At 32.0% G+C, this 20,308-nt stretch overlaps 1 protein-coding gene across 2 annotated transcripts; it reads right to left on the minus strand.

Moving 5' to 3' along the window:
- Nucleotides 1-1,660: 1,660 nt before the first annotated feature.
- On the minus strand, nt 1,661-15,157 carry LOC133189709 (calmodulin-like). Of its 2 annotated transcripts, XM_061325110.1 has the most exons (5): nt 14,907-15,157; nt 10,180-10,267; nt 7,437-7,580; nt 2,520-2,765; nt 1,661-1,954 (listed from the first exon to the last, which is right to left on the minus strand). In XM_061325110.1, exons 2-5 carry the CDS (start codon nt 10,250-10,252, stop codon nt 1,911-1,913), a joined length of 507 nt encoding a protein of 168 aa, XP_061181094.1. In that variant the 5' UTR covers nt 10,253-10,267; nt 14,907-15,157; the 3' UTR covers nt 1,661-1,910. The 2 variants fall into 2 exon arrangements, with proteins under 2 accessions (XP_061181094.1, XP_061181093.1); XM_061325109.1 differs by lacking the exon at nt 14,907-15,157 and having other exon boundaries at nt 1,662-1,954; nt 10,180-10,319.
- Between the last annotated feature and the right edge of the window lie 5,151 nt (nt 15,158-20,308).

Consider the following 20,308-nt stretch of genomic DNA (forward strand, 5'->3'; position numbering starts at 1 on the left):
AGACTGAGGTATCTTTAAAACTTGTGAATAAAAAAATCTTTAATCAGTTTAGAGTCATAAAATTATATTTTGGTTTTTGTTTGTTTGTTTGTTTATTGTTTAACGTCCCTCTCGAGAATTTTTCACTCATATGGAGACGCCACCACTTGCCGGTGGAGAGCTACAAATTTTGACCGATACTCGGAACTTAGGGCCTTTGAGCAGTGAGGGATCTTTTTCGTGCCAGCACCTACTGCGACACGGGACCTCTGTTTATACGGTCTCATCCGAAGGACCGGTGTCCACGTCCCACAGTGGGATTCGAACCTGGTACGTAAGGATCAACTCCTTACTCCGCGACTCTAGAGCGAACGCTCTAACCACTGTGCCACGCGGGCGACCTATATTTTGGTAGATCTACTCGTATTGTTGATTTTTCATCATTGCAAATTTGCATGATAACAATACATGTACGATGTTTGACTCGCATAGCCATTGCAATTTTAGTGACGTGGTTATCTGTAGAACTATTAATATTAAAGCTTGAATTAATTGATATCAAAAATTTCATTTGTAATTATCGTGAAGTATTAATTAATGGCTTGTCTCTTTTCATTCATGTGTGCAGCGAAAAATTGATTGTGCTAACCAAACAATGGGCCCTAATTAGAGAATTAACGGTTTAGCATTAGAAACTGAAAAACAGTACATAATTTGGAGGTTCATTTGAATTATAAATTAATATATTTATATTACTGACGACGACGATTTTACAGCGCGCCAATATTTTAACTGTGGCGGAACTATGGCGCTGATTTTTATTAACTGTAGCGCTAAGGGATTTAACTGTGGCTGGTGCCACCAAGTTAAAATGCCCATGAAGAATCCTGGTCAACTAAAAAATAAACAGTAAAACAGACGGGATAACATCATCTCTTCCATCGTTAAGGTTTCTTTATTTATGTAATAATATTCCACCACCACCTGCATATGGTGATTATGTCATCCAACTGATTCGGTCAACAGGGGGTGCGAACTCCTCCTGGGCACCTGATCTAACCTCTTGAATTTCCAGGGGGTCCGTTTTTATGACCCGTTTTAAAAAATTTAATTATTAATTCTGATATTTTTAAGATTGATCTCTGTTCATTGACTTAAACCTTTTAAACAGAAATATGCTATTGACAAATAAGATTAGGTTACAGGGATTTCAGCAACTCTGTTTCAGGTCCCTATTTCGCAAATTCTTTGGTCGTTATAATGATCTTGTTAGCAAATACAACGAATCGTTCTGTTGTGTTTTGTTTGATATGTCTAACATATAACTACTAGTATCACAAGGATAATTGACTCATTCCTTTATACTATTGTCAAGTAAAAAGGCCATTTCAGTTCAATTTTCCCTTACAAGGTAGGCTGAATTGTGTGGACTTAATTATGAGTTCGATTTCTTTTGGAAAATCAAAAGTGTTAGTAAAGCGCAATTTAATATGAGGGACAATAAATATCAAGGGTTATCTCTCATTGACTCATGAAAAATTTCAGTTTTATTGAATCCCTTCATGTCCAAAGACGGGAACAAATCATTCTAGAATTTGTATCAAAGATTTCTGTTATCTCTAATTCAATTTCGATGATTTGAATAATAATGATAGCAATGAAAAAGGTATATTGGAATGGATTTCTGTTCAAAGTAAAGATTCACATATCAAGCATCAAATATCACAAAATGTCTGATGAACAAATTATAAATAAAAAAAAACTGTACTTATTTGTTCGAACGAATTCTGCTGAACACATGCAAACAATTTACAAAATGTAACAGAAATATTCAAAGACAACATCAAAAATTCCTCTTTCCTGCACAGAGTTTTAACTTCTCCAGTCTTCATAGTTTTTATCACAATTTAACTAAGATAATTAATCCATAACTATTCTCCAAATACAACACTTGGTAAAGATGATGTAGCAAATTCTGAAAAAGAAATGGACATACATTTGAACAGTTCAACTGGATGTAAAGCTGAAGATGGATGTATGTAAATCAAGAAGAAAGGGCTAGTGAAATGATATTTGAAAACTGGAAATTTTCTTTTATATGAATATAAATAATTCAAAATTAAAGAAATTTAGTTGTGAATAGAAAACATAAATATCTCTCACATTAGCAGTATCATAAGAAAGAACCCTAGTCTTTAAGCTTAACTGCAAGAGTGATTTGCTTTAAATTATAGATCTTAGATATTTTGCTTCCTCTTTTATTTTATTTTTTTTTTGTCTTCCTGTCATATTGAGTGATATATATATATATATATATATATATATATATATATATATATATATATATATATATATATATATATATATATATATATATATATATATATATATATAACTCTTCCTTATATACATTCTCAGTAGTATAAAGTCCATTCACATACTATGGATACGTATGCTAAATAGAATATAGAAACAAAACAAAATTGTTTGACCCCACAGTCTCTAAATATTTAAAGTAAGCAATACAGCTAACATTTTACCTTTAAAATTAATAGTTCCGTCTCCATCCGTGTCTGCAGCACTAAAGATTTCGCGTACTTTATTTAGATCATGATGCTCTTTTTTAAATGCTAAAGCTCGTACAAGTTCGTCGAAGGAAATCACACCATCGTTATTCTTGTCTATCAGCATAAATGATGCTCTGAATCGTTCACAGTTAAGTTCTATTTGTAGAAATGTGTCTTTCATGAGTAGGACATATTCTTCAAATCCTATATTTCCATCTTCTGAAATAAAAGCCGAAGTTTAGCTAATTGAAAAAGCGTTGTTGAAATTATATCACAGAAAATGTAAGTCAATGCAATTTCATTGTGGTGTTTCTTCCGAGAGTAACCTCAAAAATAAGCAAATTTATGGTAGTGAAAAATGGTAGTTCATAGTCTAAATAAATTTAGAGTAATTTCCCAGTTTTGCTAACACAGTTCTAAACTTGATCCTATAATGGATGCCGTCAGCGTGTAAACATCAAATGAAGAGCATTGAAGATGTCAGTACAGTATCATATCTTGGTTTACGTAGGCTTTTTTTAACTCTTTATATTTCTTTATTATTACATTTCTATATCTGCATTTGTATTTTCATGAAAGGAAAAGTAGAATTATATACTTATGGCTCAATATTGACGTTGCGCACGGTGTTGGTACTATAAAATCTGACTCTTTAGATGTCATAAAGAAACTGGCGTTTTCAAGATGATAAAGATACTAGAAATTAAAAATGAAATTAATTATTTTATCCAAGGTAATAAATTATTCTAAAAACTCTCTTTTTAATAATATAAAAATATCTTAGGTATGATATGGCTTTATTAAATATTGGTTATTACGGCGAAATTCCCGTGTCCAACGTTACATAAATTATTGTTCGCGCAACTACAAGATATAAAAAGATCCACTTCCAATCCTCTAAATTAAATAAAATTTAGGAAATACAATAATATGTATGCATTCTTTGTGATATTGTTGAATTTTTAGCATCATTTTCTCAATTTCACGAGTTTGGGCTGTATCTACAGTGCGTAAGTAATATGTCCAACAGGAAAAAATCGTTTCCTGAAGTTGACATTAGCCCGCATGGCGATGTGTAACTAGACATAAATGCCACACAAAGATAAATTTTGATGAATAATCTTTAAGTACATATGTTTCTAAAATTAGTTATGTTGATACATGCTATATAACTGCCGATACGTTAATATTAGTAAGGCTTTGTTAAGTGTAGCCATTTTGTTATGCACGTACGAGTCGCTGTACTATTACTTAATATGTCTCAGTTACATATCAAATATACATAAATTAATGTCATATATATACCAATCATTTACTGTATCTTGAAAGAACATTTCATACTGTATTAGATAAAAACATAATTTTTACGGTTATCATCTACATGAAATAAACGCAAGCATTAATATAGATGTAGCCATTTTGTCACAGGTACAAAAATGTCATTTTATACACTACATGTATATATACGAATGACGTCGGGAGCGTCAAATTGTATCGCCGTGCTCTTTTTTTCCCAATTTTCTGCAGGTCCGGAGTACCATTTTAGAACAATCTTTTGTTTTAAATATTCTGAAAATTTTCATTCAAAGGCCGATACCCCCTTTTTATTTTGCTGCAGCAATATCTAAACATATCACGTTGTTCTCTCTCTCTCTCTCTCTCTCTCTCTTTGCTAAATGAGAATGAGAGCCCCCCCCCCTCCACGAAAAAGTAAAAGAAAGGGTTTCTGAATTTTATTTTTTCTGGCTAGTTTTTTTTTTCAATTTAGTAGGGTTTTTAATAGCGAAACATCCCCATCCCTTCTTTTTTGCATGTCAGTACCCCCCCCCCATTTATAAAGAGAGCTTAACTACTTGGGGTGAAGAAAAAAAAAAAAACAAGAAAAGTTTAATTCAGTATAAGGCCATTTAATTTTTTTTTTCCGTTTAGCGACCTCCTATAATTCTAGAACCTATCTACCGATTCAAAAAACATATCAGTACAAAAGCCCAAAATTAAAACAAGAACTTTATACCGGTCTTTCCCCTCTAAAGTCTTTTTCGGAAAACTGGCTCTTGAGTATAATTTCCCCATCATCAGAAATCTCACACCACATTCAATTTTCCGGGGAAATCCCTACTCTGTGTAACAGTTATAAAGTGCGATTCCCTGAAGAGCCAATTTACCCCTTCTGCTATAAAATATCATGCCAGTACTTATATATGAGGGGGAGGGGGCGACATATGGTTACAAATGTACTTTCTGTAATTTTTTCACAGGTGCTCTCGCAGTAGACAATCTTAATGAAACTTCACAAAAATTGTAATAAAAAAAAGTCTAGTTGTGTCAACATTTAATTTTAAAAAAAACGAGGAATTTTATTTTTAATGGATTTTTTTTCTCCAGTTATATTTCATAAAACTACATGTGCATAATATTGATTAAGTGTCTCGCCAAGTCTCTGGGGTTTAAAATAGCTATCCAGTATTACACCTCTGTGGTCGAGGAGTCATACCTATCCTACAGCTTGCAAGAGCAGTGCTTCTTGTATTGTATTTTTTTAACTACTAAAATTTCATACTAAAGGATGTTTTCGTTATAACAAAAGATTTGACCTGTAGGAGAGAACAATTTCCTGAAAAAGTCACATTTAAAAATCAATGTTCTTTAGTTGTTTTCTATCGTAAATTTGTCTAAATTTTTCAAATTTGCATTTTGAACCTATTTTTTTTTTATTTGCAACTTTGAAATTAACGTACAAAGTTGGTCAAGACAGTATATTATCCGTTAAAGCACTAATTTTTGCGTAAATTTTGGAATAGAAGTCCTTCAGGGCAGGCCTACCCCTAATTTAAATTATGAAATTTTGATAGATTTTGATCTGAAGAATGATTTAAAACAAGGTTTTTTTAGGGACACCCCTGCCCTAGGGTCGAAATTCGTAAAAAACCTACAAAAAGTGCGAAAACCTATTTCTATCATACTGGATTATATTTATGTCAGACGTATGTTCTCATAGTTAGTATAGCTCAGAGAGACAGACCGTAGACTTTCACCATGGACAATTTTAGCGTCCTGGTTCGAATCCACCTGTTGGCACACTTTTTTTTTTTTTTTTTCAAATTTTTCACCTGTATAAACACGAATTTAATTTTTCATACAGGCTTTTTCATTTTACTTCTATTTTCTTCGTTAAATGTATATGTTTGCTGTTGATATAAAAGACATTTATGGAAATGCAGATCATAAATTCTCTTTAACTAAACGCAGTCAACCGGAACTATACCTCAGTGTAAGCACACTTTGTTCGAGGACACGAATCATTCACTTTGTTACTCGATACTGCAGGTGTCACGGAAAAAAAATCATGCCGAGCAAATATTGCTGTGTTTGTCTTTCAAGAATATCTCTGGGTAATAGTACTGTTGTGCCACTGGGAGAGATACTGCGCTATGCAGAGTAGATGCAATTCATTCCTCGGGAAAATTGTGTGCATTGGCGACATGTTATGTCAAAATGCTGGGGGAGGTTTACAGATTAGAAAAGAATGTGGTAAGGTCAGTTAAAGTTTTATGTCCCGTTGCCATTACCCAGGCATCAAGTAAGGACTCTCGTATAAAGGATGTTTCTGTAAATATCGATGTAGGGTCATATGAAGACAGTTGACTAGAACTAAAACGATACATGAGAAACAAGAAACTACACGCATGTGGCCTAAAGTCAGGGAACGGATATCGATAAGCTTTCTCTAAAGACTGAAACCAATATCGGCCATATAAGTCAACGTATATATTTACCAAGAAGTGATCCTTTGAAAAATTTTTGAGCGAAAACACTCATATTTCTATTAAAAAACCAGTTGACTTTCATATAAACTTTAGCAATGTCGATATGATTTAAGCATTGATAAAACAGGGGAAAACCTACTCTGAGAGAGAAAGAGAGGAAAATTAGCTCTAGTGTAAGATTCCTGAGTATAGATTCCGGGGTGGGGTGGAGGGCTGGTTATGGGGGAAATCCTACTTTGTACAGCGGTTGTCATAAAAATTACATCATTCATATGTTTTGATTTCATAATTCCATTTTTCTCGTAGAAAGACATATTTTCTCTATCATAGAAAAATATATTCCTTCGCAAAATCAAGGTTGTAAATGCTAGGTACATTACCTGATTTAACATATTAGAAAAATATAGAAAGAAAGTTTCAATAAAAAAGGCAGGCGGGGGAAGTCGGGAAGGGGGTTCCGGATCCCCCTCCCCCCTGGGATTTTCAGTTATATTTTTTTTTGCTTGTCAAAAACTTCGAGTGTCATATTTTTTTATTGGTTGGACCCCCCCCTCGCAAAATTTCCTGGAACCGCGCATTAACCGATTTTCTGTGCTTTTCTCTGATCTTGGTTGTCAGAAACCAAGGCGCATGCGGGGCTTGATAGAAATAGAAAACTTGAAATGATCTAATGGAAAAAAAAATGAAGGAGAAACGGTTGAAAGAGAAAGCTACTTGATGTGTTTTTCTCTTTGCAAGACAGAGCGTACAAAGTGAGAAAAAAGAAATAGAAAGAGGAATCAAGAATATGAATGGGGATATGTATGCCTGTGACAATTTCATAATAAAAATCTGACATTTTATTAAATATTTATAAGATTATAAGATTTTTAGTGTACATCTTAATATTTTCAACGAAGATTCAAAAATTGAAAAGTTTGTGCTCTGTTATTTTATTTAGATTTTAAAAAAAAATAATAAATAGAATTCACATTAAACAACTAAAATTTTCAATTAACGTTTAAAACGTTGTAAGAACGTTATGACTTCAATAACGTTATTTTGACGTAACGTCAATGTGTACCAACACCGTGCGCAACGTCATTACATGTTTACTAGGGTTTAAATGCAGCAAGCTACTTACTATTCAGATCTACACTTTCGATCAATTTTTTCGATTCCTCTAGTGTAATATTAATACCCAACAATTTTGCAGCCTCTACCAGTTCTTTCTTCGATATTTTACCGTCTTTATTAAGATCAATGGACGAAAATGCTTTCTTGAACTCTGAAACAGTAGAAAAAATAGGAAATATTTCAAAATTATCAGAGATGAAGGACTCTTATAAAAATAATGCCATTTGAAAAATTCTAGTACATGCGTAAACTTACTGCACATTTGAATGTTTTACCTTTTTCATTCAATAATATAGGTCATATGTTTTATATTGAAAAGATGCACCACTAATACACACAAAATAGATGCTAAATATGAAATAAATTAAAATGCTAAATGAATTTATAAAAAGATATAGCTGTAACAGTTTATTATATTATTGCTATTCATCACTCTAGATTTGCACATTACAGCAAATGAATGGGTCCAACAATTCAACAAAAATGAAGTTAGTAGTAAACATCATAATCCTGAACGACTATTTCTACATTAAACATCGAAACTCTGGGCTGACATTTAAGGACTAATGACCCTCTGCTCTAAATTTCACATTTTTTTAACATTGATTTTCATCAAGAGCAAAAGCATCAGCTTCAAATGGAAAATAGTATGAGGTATGAAGCGCTGCTTATTTTTTCAGAAATGATTTTTATGTCAGATCATGATATGAAGAAATTTTAAGACAGAGAATAGAAAGAGTAACAATTTATTATCACAACATAAAATTAAAAATATGAGGTATATATGAAAATAATTAGTATCATACTTATTAAAATCATACTAGAAAACATAACAAAGAGCGGTTTTCTAAGTCAGAATATCATAATGTAGTATGTGGTTGTAAGAAAAAAAATCTGTTAGCAAGAGTTATCTTTCTTATAATTTTTTTTTAATGGAAAAAATGTAATACTAATAAAAATTCTATATTTGGTACTTGAACATTAAACCATTTCTAAATTGGTCCTTAAGAAGATAGAACTTATTCGATTTATAAGGCTTTTAAAACTGGATCTAAATGTTTTTGCTAAATATAATAAAACAATTTGAAAAGAATATGCACAGGAAATAAAAGGTAATGTTTCCATCATATGTCAGAATTGATCGAATTGACTACTCAAAGATCTCGATAATGAAACTCTGATGAAGAAAGCTATGAGTATTATTCGTATTTTGTACTTGGAAAGTTATATCTCTTATCAAAGGGTTGGTCCCCCTTAAGAATCACCCTAAGCAGGATTTTTTGCATGTTATCTTTGATCTTACCAATCTGTTTATACTTTTCTTATTTCTGAATAAAAATTATAATAACTGCCAGATCTTTTACAAAAGCATGAAAGAAATATTGTGTCCTGACTATATTTAAAACCATACCCATTGCACTGGTGTGAAAATCGTGTAATGATAACTTGCTTTGATATACACTCGGATTACCTTTGTTCATATGTTTTCTCTTTTGAATAGACCACTCCCTTGATTTATTATTGCTTTTCTACCTACACAAAGAGTCAGTGATCCCTCATTTCTAATAATCCAGATGAATTAATCTCTATGGCAACTAGAAGTATATATGTTAGATATTAGTCAAATATGAGGATAACGAACAGTAGTCATGCTCAGAAGTCCAATGAAACAATACAAATATTGAGCAGAACAAACACGGAACTCTAAAAACATCAGAGGTGTGATCAGGTGCCATGGAGGAGTAAGTAACCGATAATGGAGAACGAGTTTTCATTTTATATTTGTTTATTTCATTACTTCATAAATAGCACTGACCATAAGATGTAGATGATAGAAATTGGATGGAACCCTAAAAACAGAAAAGGCCAAACAAAGAGACAATGAAATTAATCAAGAAAAGAATACTCTGTCAACTCAATCCACTTGCGCAGTAAAACTTAATGTAAAACAATATTTCAGATTCAATTAAACAAAAAAAAATTAATGAAGAAGTAAAAACGAATGAATACATTTAGAAATGTGTGTGTACTATCACATACTCCCTTTTAACTACTATGTAAATTACATGAAACCTACCCTAAGATAAGCATACCATCAATATAATAAGTCCATACAGAAATGTGATGTATTATCAAATATACAACAAAAGAACAAAATATTTTTACAGGATTTTAATTAATATCGACGCAACCCTGTGTTTGTATTTCTATAGTATATGTAACTAGTAACTGATGAACTGAGGTGGAAACCTGGTTCTTTATTACGAATCTACCTGGGCTATGATTAACAATGAAATGAAGTCTTAATAAATACATGTATCAATTTATGATAAAGAGTTATGTGGGTAGAAAGGGAAACATCCTTAAGTTGGTGTCAAATTTCTTGAAAGAAATTCTCTGAATAAAAAGTGCCATGAACTAACACGTTCCTGTCTTATGATAAAGAAAAACGAATATTTCTATTTCAATCGATGGCACTTGTTTTTCCTTAGTCTTTTATATTTTGACAGAAGCAAATTATTGTTTTTATACGCCTTTTCTTCTGTATGAAGAGTTTTAATTATTCTTAAAGACACCGATTCCTGTATGCATCTTAAACTCACATCGAAACGACGCTATCTATCTCCTTTTGATTTTACCCTTATGTTAAAAAAAATTATGTATAAACAATAAGTTTGACAAAAGGATTAGATTTTTTTCCGCGTTTTATTAAATAAGATATTCACTCACAGAAGAGACCAGTTACTAACCTTCTATTTGTTCCTGAGTCAGATCCTCGGTAACTTCTGCCAATAACCGTTTGGATTTTTTGTCTGCAGACATGGTTGAAATTTATTTCTGGGAAGAAAGATTCATAAGCTTCTTTATTTATAGATTCAACGAGACGCTAAAGTACGCCACATTTTAATATATATACTGTAAATAACTGTAGAAAGAGAGAGTTATTATACACATCTTATATCAGATGAGACACAGTAAAGTACGTCAGTATTGAGGACCCAGGAAGTAGCTCTCATGTAATATTCTCCGTCTTATTAACTGTTTCTCATAACCGAAGGGCTTTATTTAAAACTCTGGAGAGAATTTCAATCAAAACCCACTTAAATTTAGAACGTATTGAGATGACCGTTTTATGACAAAAGAACTATTGAGTTACGTAGTAAAATGTAGTTTTTTTAAAGTTTATTTTTTTAAATTATAAGTTATATGTGAATTTTATATATATACAAAGCACAATATAAAGCACAAGCACAGCGAAATTCACTTTATAGGTTATTACAGACCTATTTTTGTATTCATACGAGGCAGAATCTACTCAAAATGTTCCACATGAAAAGAAAAAGTCTCTTGCTGTGGTCTTCAATTCAACATTTAGATATATCAACGATTCGATTCGTTGATTCGATATATTACGTTGAACTCGAAATCAAAGATACCACAGAGTCTGACACATGCCTGTTTCATATTTGGATATTTTACTACGAACAATATTTTAAACGAGGCAAACTATTGACAAATAAGTTGAAGAAATAACAGTCTCGTTTAAAGTCAACATTTCGCAAATTCTATGGTAATACAATGACCTCGTCAGCAAATACAATTTATTTTTAAGTCGAATGTTGACTAACGTTATTCATACAAATTGCTAGGCCATTATTTTCATACTTAATTGGCTACGGATTTTCCGTTTGCCCGATCATAAAAAGGAGCACACGGTGGTTGTGACCGGTCAACAGGGGGTATTCACTGCCAATGGCACCTGATCCCAACTCTGATGTTTTTAGAGGTCCGTATTTCATCTACCCCAAAGTTTTCTTGTTTTGGACTTCTGAGCTTGATTGCTGTTTGTTATCTTTATATATATATATATATATATATATATATATATATATATATATATATATATATATATATATATATATATATATATATATATATATATATATATATATATATATATATGAAGCACAATTTATTCAAAATCTTATACATGAGAAAAAGAAATCTCTTGTTGTGGCCTTCAACTCCACATTTAGATAATATATCGACGACGTATTATCAATTAACAATAGTTTTTTTCATTCATATGTCGACACGATATATCCCAGTGAGCTTGAAATAAAAGATACCACAGAGTCTGACACATCTGTTTCATATCTGGATATTTTACTAGAAAAAGACGTTAATGGTAATCTATCAACAAAGCTTTATGATAAACGTGATGATTTAACTTTTCAGTCGTCAACTTCCTTTACTTATGCAGCAATATACACCATCACCTGCATATGGGGTGAATATATCTCTTAGTTGATTCGATACACAAGAGCATGCCCTGCGTATGAACAATTTCTAAAACGATGTTAGTTATTGATAAACAAGTTGATGAAACAAAAATATCAACAATTTCGTTTACAGTCATCATTTCGTAAGTTCTATGGTCGATACAATGACCTTGTCAGCAAATACAATTTATCATTAAGTCAAATGCTGACTGACGTTTTTCATACTAATTGTTAGGCCATTATTTACACACTTAATGTTCAACGGATTTTTCCGTTATTTCCCGATCAGGACAAGGAGCACACGGTGGGTGTGACCGGTTGGCAAGGGATGCTCACTCCTCCATGGCACCTGATCCCACCTCTGATGTTTTTGGAGGTCCTTGTTTGCTCTGCTCCCGATTTGCATTTTTTTAATGGACTTTGAGCTTGAATACTGTTCGTTATCTCCATATTTCATATATAGTTTAAGAAAAATCCAATTTTTGGTACAGTAAAATATTGATATACCCAATGAAAAAAATCAAGATTCACAAGACTTGAATAATTATCTTAACTGTAAGCGCTTTCTGCCTTTTATTGGCTCTTCAAACAGTTACAAAATGAATAACATTATATATATATATATATATATATATATATATATATATATATATATATATATATATATATATATATATATATATATAATATGCATTTAATAGTTCTGTGAATTTTGTTTCCCAAATGGTGGTAATATTTGCGAGAATCTAGTGTTCATCGCTGATTTTATCTAGTTTGGAGTAGACATGCACTTCTTTTCCTCATCCACGCATTCAAATCATTTTAGTTTTCATCGTCTATCTTTTTAGCATCAAGTACCTATCGGTCTAAAAGTAAGTGCATTCTAGTATCTGTCTTACAGTCTCCATGTCTTAACTTTAACATGTCTCCATCTGTCGGTATAAATGCATAGGATATCGTCGAACCTAACACTTCAGTTATTTAGTGCTACTTCATACTATCTTCCAGAGTCTTCAAAATTAGTCATTTTTGGTTCTTCTTTGCTTAGTTCCCGTTTTATGTGGAGAAGCTCAGTTTTGTATTTATTTGAGTATTATAACCTTTGTTCTTTGTGTTGTACTACAGTGTCGGCCTGTTTTATGTAGCATAATTACCTTATGAAGTGTAATCTCGGGGAATTTAAATTACTGAGACTGAACATGTATTCTAAATTAACAAACGTATCCAGAGCGAAAATTTCGCTCGGCACTCGATGATAACCGAACAATCTATGAGATACAGAAATTTACAAAATATGTGACTTATATTTAATTGGTTAATTTAATCATGATTACTAGTTACCCAAAAACGCAACTTACTTGATATAAAAACAGTCAGAACCATGTAATAAACATTTGCGTTCCAGCTTATGTTTTGAAAACTTCTGGCAGACTGTTTAATTAGTAACTGTACTTAAGATTTAAAAGATTAATTTTATGCATTGAAAGAAATATTGAACTCATTTACAATGAAATAAGCATATCTCTAGATAACCGATTCTGCACATGACCTGTTTCGAAAATGGAAATACATGAAGGTTATTGTGTGTGTTTTTTTTTTTTTTTTTTTTGTTTTTTTTTTTGTTTTTGTTTTTTTTTTTTTTTTTTGTTTTTTTGACGAGAACATTTCACAAAAGTAAAAGTGTCACATTAAGAAATACCTTGAATTTAATTATAACAAATGCCTTAAGGAATTGTAGATAATGACAGCAGGGATTTTAAAATGTAGGTTTATGTCTCCTTCTTATAATTATTACGAGTATTTGGTGAATATGAACAGTCCATAGATGCTTACATTAGAAGAATACAGCAATAAAAATTATTTAGTACAGTGATGCTTGACTTTCACTCTGATATGATCGAATTAAACTTAAGTTTTTTGTAGTTCTTAGTAACATTCCAGATTACTAGTATCAGAATATATTTGCATACTTATGTTTCCTTCCTCTATGAAAACTGCACTCCCCGGTTGGATTTATATCACTATGAACTCCCATATACATTTTCCATAAAAATGCAAATGCACAGTCTGTTTCTATCAGTAATCATTATAAAAAGAAACCTGACAAAAGTGTTTGAGTAATGCTTGAATAAAACCACACTAAGAGGGCGGAATTAATTCACCACTTGTTACAAACAATGTCAATAGCATGTAAGTGTCGCGTTATCATTACTGCGGTATGTCGTAAAAATATCATTGACAAGCCAGAGCGGTTTATGATTTGGTTACCCTGAGGTGGGAAAATGAAATAAGGGTATTTATACTGGCTTTAAAAGGGGTACAAGACAAGGAGAAATGATGTTGGGGGACAGAGGAATAATAGCAATGAGAATCGGAGGGAGAACATCAGAGAACGAGAGGAAATCAAATACCAGCCCAATTTTCAGTAAAATCGATCTCTGGATCAAAGAATTTGGGCATTTTATTAATTTTTTTTTAAATAGCCATTGCTTCTTTTCAACTAAAACGTGGCTATCTTGTTTGATACATTTTATCAGAATACATTTACAATATATTCAAATTGAAGTTCATTGGATCTAAAATATAAACAATCACTGTCATTGAGACGCTTTCCTCTTCATTCGAATATTGTGAGCAAAAATACATGTACTCAACTAAAAAAAAACGGTTATCTTAAATTTTAACATTTCAGTTTGTCCAATTCGATTTGCTATGGAAGTCTATCAAGATATTTAAAAAGACAATTCCGAGTTTATCTTAAATGTAAAATTTTCTTGACGATTATCTGAATGAAATTTCTTTACAGAAGGAATGACCTGTTTTGTTTTTACTCTAGATTTCATATCTTAGTTCTTCAAATGCCACCAGAAAACGCAAATTCAAGCTTAACGAGCATGTTATTGTAACCCATTAACAGTACACAGTGGTAATTATATTTTCTGCAGTGATTGAGAGATTAATACAGGGGATTTTAGATAATTAAATACACAGGATTACATGCAAGAACAGCTGCGTTTACAATGTGTTCTTTAAATGCGAGAAGCATTGTAAGCAAATCTGGTTTAATAATTCAAACAATCATGAAGCATGCTAAAAATGGAATATTGTAAAAGATATGTGAAATTTAACATTCTGATTCACATCAAACTGAAATGAAAACAAGAAAAACTTAAAAGTTGTAGGAGAACTCTTACCTGTGTAATCTAACTCGATAATTGTTAAGCTGCTAGCGCTATAAATCGTCCATCATAAAACGTTCAACTATTACGATGTCGGGGACAAAATCGATAATGCTACTGTAAGAATATTATTTGTAAAAAAAAAAATACATATATATACTATATATCCTCCTAAGAAAATGTCTGTCTAAATGTCACACACTATACACATATTTCCTTCCGCCGTGCTGTTTAACAGTAATCTGAAAAGAGGCTTTGATTCAAAGACGATTGTGCGCGCAACTCCGATCTTTATCCATCGTCCACGTACTAGAAAACCTTCCTTATAACTTTTTTTCTGCACTTGTAAAGCAATTTGTGTAAATGCAAGAGGAGAATGCGAGTTAGTGAGGTTTTTGAAATTATTTTTGTTAATGTATGACGGATATACACTCTTCAGAAGCGCCTTCAACTCAGTTGAAATTGACAACTATATGTATTAAGTGTGTACATTAATTCCATTATGGAAACATGTACTCTTGAAAGTTAAAAGCAAGCATACTCTTAAAAAAAAATGCAATCATAATCCGAAAAAGTGTTTGTGGATACTCTCAAAATAAAAATGACAGTCATAAATTTTCTTTTTAAACTATTTGACATCGTAAACTTTTTTTTGAATAAGAATGGTATGGAATGGTAAAATAAAACAGAGGAAAGGAAAGAGGTAGTTAAGGAGGGACCCACTGGAGGAAGATATGGAACAGAATATGCCTTTCATTCACTAATTATAGCTTAACTGTTACTTTAAGTTATCCGTATCTTGTACAAAATTAATAATTGAATACTGTAAATCTCTGAGATACTAATTGGAAGGAGGATTAAGGCTTCATAATGCTTATAGAAACACCTGTCCCCTTAAACACCTGCCAAAAATTAATTATGCTTCAAAACTTTCCAAAATATAGAAAGAATTAAAACAAAAGGAGAGATTACGTACAGGTAGATATGGATACTCAATGTTTACTAATACCCTAAAAAATTTAAATCTTTTAATAAATAGTTCGCAAGCCTTAAGCACAATCTATCTGAATAAGACAGATATTTATATATGTCTAAACACAAATCCATAGACCATCGCATAGTTAAGACTTTGTTAAGGATATGTACATATTTGTAGTCTCAAGTGAATTTTAGTATATTCATCCTATATACATGCATAGAATACGGGTTAACATATTCTAGAGAGATGATTAGCAACATTTATATTCTGATCTGAGTTGTGTATCACAGTTTTGCCCATCTGAAATCCATTTCAAAATTTAAAAAAAAAGTAGCTATCATTTGACTTCATTTTATCCAGGGATTGTTAAATTGCTATGTCTGCTATTGGAAACCACATATATTGAGAAAAAATTCAGTTTTTAGGAAATATTTCGTGTACTTTGAAAATCATTTAATGAAAGGATAATTTTATTTTGCATAAAATAATTTTCAAAGTAAACATAGCGAATTGTTTTAATTATTTTAATTAAACCTTAAAAAAACGGATAGACATACTACGACTTGCTTTGATTTTTCTATTTTTTTTTTTTTTTATTATTATTTTTTTTTTATTATTATTATTTTATTTTATTTTTCTTTTTTTACAAAATGTTGATAATCTTTAAAATCGGTTTCTTTGTCGACGATTAACTTGTTATCTCATCGAAAGAAGAAAGTAGAATCGTGTCGTTCAAATGAAATATTGAAAACGAAAGTATCTTTCGTTTCAGATTAATGGGAAAAGGTAAAGGTAACTATTATTCCCCTATAATCTTTAATAATCTGAAAGTAAAATGAATTTCTCACATAGATGTTATTCCAATTAAGGTGACACAGTTTGAGTTATATGCATGTGTGCAATATGTAAGCTAAGGTAAAGATCTATTATATGAGAGGTGCATATAGTTTTCTGAAATTTGATAAGTGAATGAAAATGAGTATCCTGATTACATTTCATATGATTTCAAATTACATACTATGAAATAGCTTCAAGTATCGGAAAAAATCATGACATCATAAAGGATTTAAATAAGGTGAAAATAACGAACAGAAATCGATATCAAAAAATCTATTAAAAAAATACAATTCTGTGAAAATGGCATAAAACACAGACCCTTGGAAATTCCAGAGATATGATCAGGTGTCTAGGAGGGGTAAGCATCCCCTGTTGACCGGTCACACCCGCCGTGAGCCCTATCTATTGATCAGGTATACGAAACATTCAATGGTTAAATTCAGTATAAAAAAACAAAGGCCTAAAAATTGATATGAAACAAGTCAGCCAAAATACAACCCGATGATAGATTATATTTGCTAACGAGGTCATTCATTATAACAACCATAATGCTGACTTTAAACGAGGTTGTTGAAATCCCTGTAACATCAATTATCTGTCAGTAGTCTGCCTCGGTTTAAAAATTGATCATACTTGGAGCATGCACTTGAAGCTATAGAATTAATGTTTCTTCAGATAATAATTCCATATCAATTACTAGTAATTTGAGCTAAAGAAGGTTTTTAGGAAACTTGGGCATTTTTGTTTTGGGAATGGTATATATTTTTTTAAAGGCTTCACTTTATTTAAAATGTTCAGGAGCATACATGTATGTGTAGTCTGCAGTTAGTTTGCTTATGTTTTCCAACTCATTAGATGCTCCATAGCATGCTCTGAGTAAGATCATTTTTAAACCGATTCAGACTACTGACAGATAAGTTGATTTCACTGGAATTTCGACAATCTCGTTTAAAGTCAGCATTTTGTAAATTCTATGGATGTTATAGTGATCTTGTTAGCAAATATATGCTTTCACTGGGTTGTATTTTGGCTGACATGTTTCATACCAATTGTTAGGCCTTTGTTTGGTTTTTTATTTTATTTTAAATAAATCTGACCATGGTATATTCCGTCTATCTGATCAATACATACGTATGCACATCTCTGTGAGAAATGAAAAAAACTAAGTCAATGAATAAATATAAACTCTACTAAAAACCTATGATTACATTGTATATATAATACTCACTGGTTGCTTACAGAAGGAATGACAGGCATATCTATTAAAATTGAAAAGATCTTTACAGGATGGAGGAATCTTCGGTTGTGAATGTGCCATTTATTTGTAATCAACCTATTGGAAGGCCCAGATGAATTTTACTTTTCATTGACTAAATTCTGCAACACTTTCTCTCATCATGATTATAGCTTTATAGCAGATTGAATGTTGTTCTACGTCCCATTCAAGAATTATTCACTCATATAGAGAATAGAGACGTCACCATATACCGGTGTTCATGTACTCCCTACTCAGGGCCATTGAGCAGTGATGTCTCTTAATTGTGGCAAAGCCTACGGTGACCCGGGATCTAGGGTTTTAAGGCCTCTTACGAAAGGCTTCTATTGTACCGAGCGCTTGGCGAAGGAACAGTCGATGCCTATATTTACGTCTTAGGTTTGACGTGGCTCGGTGAATGAGAATCGAACCCTGCCTCCCGATCAGGAAGATAACGCCCTAATACTAGGCTACAGTGACCGGTTCTTAGCAGCAGAACAAACATACAGTTGTTCCACAGAAACGTTGGATTCAAATATTTTGTCAGCCCCCAAAACATACATTTTTAAAAAAAAATTTTTAAACATTCGGCGATCATATTAATTTCTCAGTGAATTTTATCAGATTTTAACTGTTGTTTCTGTTCTGATTGATTTAGAAATGAAACGTATGGAGATAACGAACAGTATTCAAGCTCAAAAGTCCATTAAACAATTCAAATTTTGGAGCAGAGCAAACACGGACCTCTAAAACATCAGAGGTGGGATCAGGTGCCATGGAGGAGTGAGCATCCCCTGCCGACCGGTCACACCCGTCGTGTGCTCATGATCGAGTAAAAACGAAAAAATCCGTCGACAATTCAGTGTGTAAATAACGGCCTAACAATTAGAATGAAAAACGTCAGTCAGCCTTTGACTTGATGATAAATTGTATTTGCTGACAAGGTCATTGTATCAACCATAGAACTTGCGAAATGACGAATTCAATCGAGATTGCAATCCATTCAGATCTGAATCGATGTTAACTATCCGAAGCACGAGGAACTGCATGAGTTTTTCATTGCATTATAACAAATAAACTTTAATCTAATTACAAGCAGGGTTGTTTTGTTTTTTGTTTTTTTTACAAAAACCAAAATACAATATTCTTGAGGAACATCTAATTAGATCAACTTCTCTATTCTGAGTTCAACAAAAAAAAGAATCGGTAAGATATGTTCTAATAAAAAATTGTATTTCAAGTTAACCACTATCATCATTTAAAAAGGAAATTGGTTTCTAAGCAAGGCAAAATACCTTCATGAAAAAAAAGTGAGAGGCTTGTCAAGCACAAAACAAACTGGAAAATAACAGAACACAAGCTTAACTGTAACAGATATATTCCTTGTCACTTACATCCACTAATATTAATATTTTCCTTCCATGGGTGTTAAGCGTCTTTGGGTTATAAGTGTGCTTAGGTACCAATTTTAGCTTTAGTCTACATGTTAAAGAAACGGTTTTCTGCTGAATTTGGCAGGTTTTTTGTCCGACAGGTTACTTCAAGTAGGCTTAGTTTTGCTTCAGCTGCGATAAACTCTGCATACAAATGTAATGGTGATCGTCGGTGTATTTGACTTTGTCCGGCTCATTTCTAAAAGACCCAGTGACATTAAGAACTCGGAAAAGTGGTATTAAAAAGGGTGTTCACACCAATTTTCTTCTTCGAAATATTGTCTAGGCCATAACTTGAAAACCTTTTGACATGAGGACTTCAGGCTTTGGAACATGGAAAAATGAGGATTAGATGAGATGTACTGAACAATTATTTTTATCTTGACAAAATTCTTCAAATGAAATCAAACAAAAAAATTCTAGGCCATTATTCGAGAACAGTTCGACATAGAGGCTTGAAACTATGAAATGATATTAGGGGAAATCTGAAAATAACGGACAGTATCCAAACTCAAAAGTCCAATAATACAATACAAATTACGAACAAAGCAATCAAAGATTCCTAAAATATCAGAGCTTGGATCAGGTGCCATGGAGGAGTTCGAATTCATCCTCTGTTGAACAATCATGCCCACTGTAAACTACTTTTTATTACATATTAAACAGTGAAATATTGTGATTTATGTATTGAATAAACGCGATTTTTCTCTCACAGTGTGAAAGGACACCAAAGTGATATTCTGTCACAGTGTGAAAATATATTAAAGTAAGTAAAAAATATTTTTAGCTTGTCATAAGATAGAGATAGTAACTAAACCATCTTGAAAGAGACTAAAACTGCCAATTTCTTCCCAAATATGTTGCTAAAATCTATGTTACCATGTTTTCAATCTCACAACTGCTACGATATAAA

This window comes from Saccostrea echinata, unplaced genomic scaffold (genome assembly GCF_033153115.1).
Source record: "Saccostrea echinata isolate AGI-Se365-2 ecotype Australia unplaced genomic scaffold, CSIRO_AGI_Sech_v1 ptg000019l, whole genome shotgun sequence".
NCBI classification, from domain to species: domain Eukaryota; kingdom Metazoa; phylum Mollusca; class Bivalvia; order Ostreida; family Ostreidae; genus Saccostrea; species Saccostrea echinata.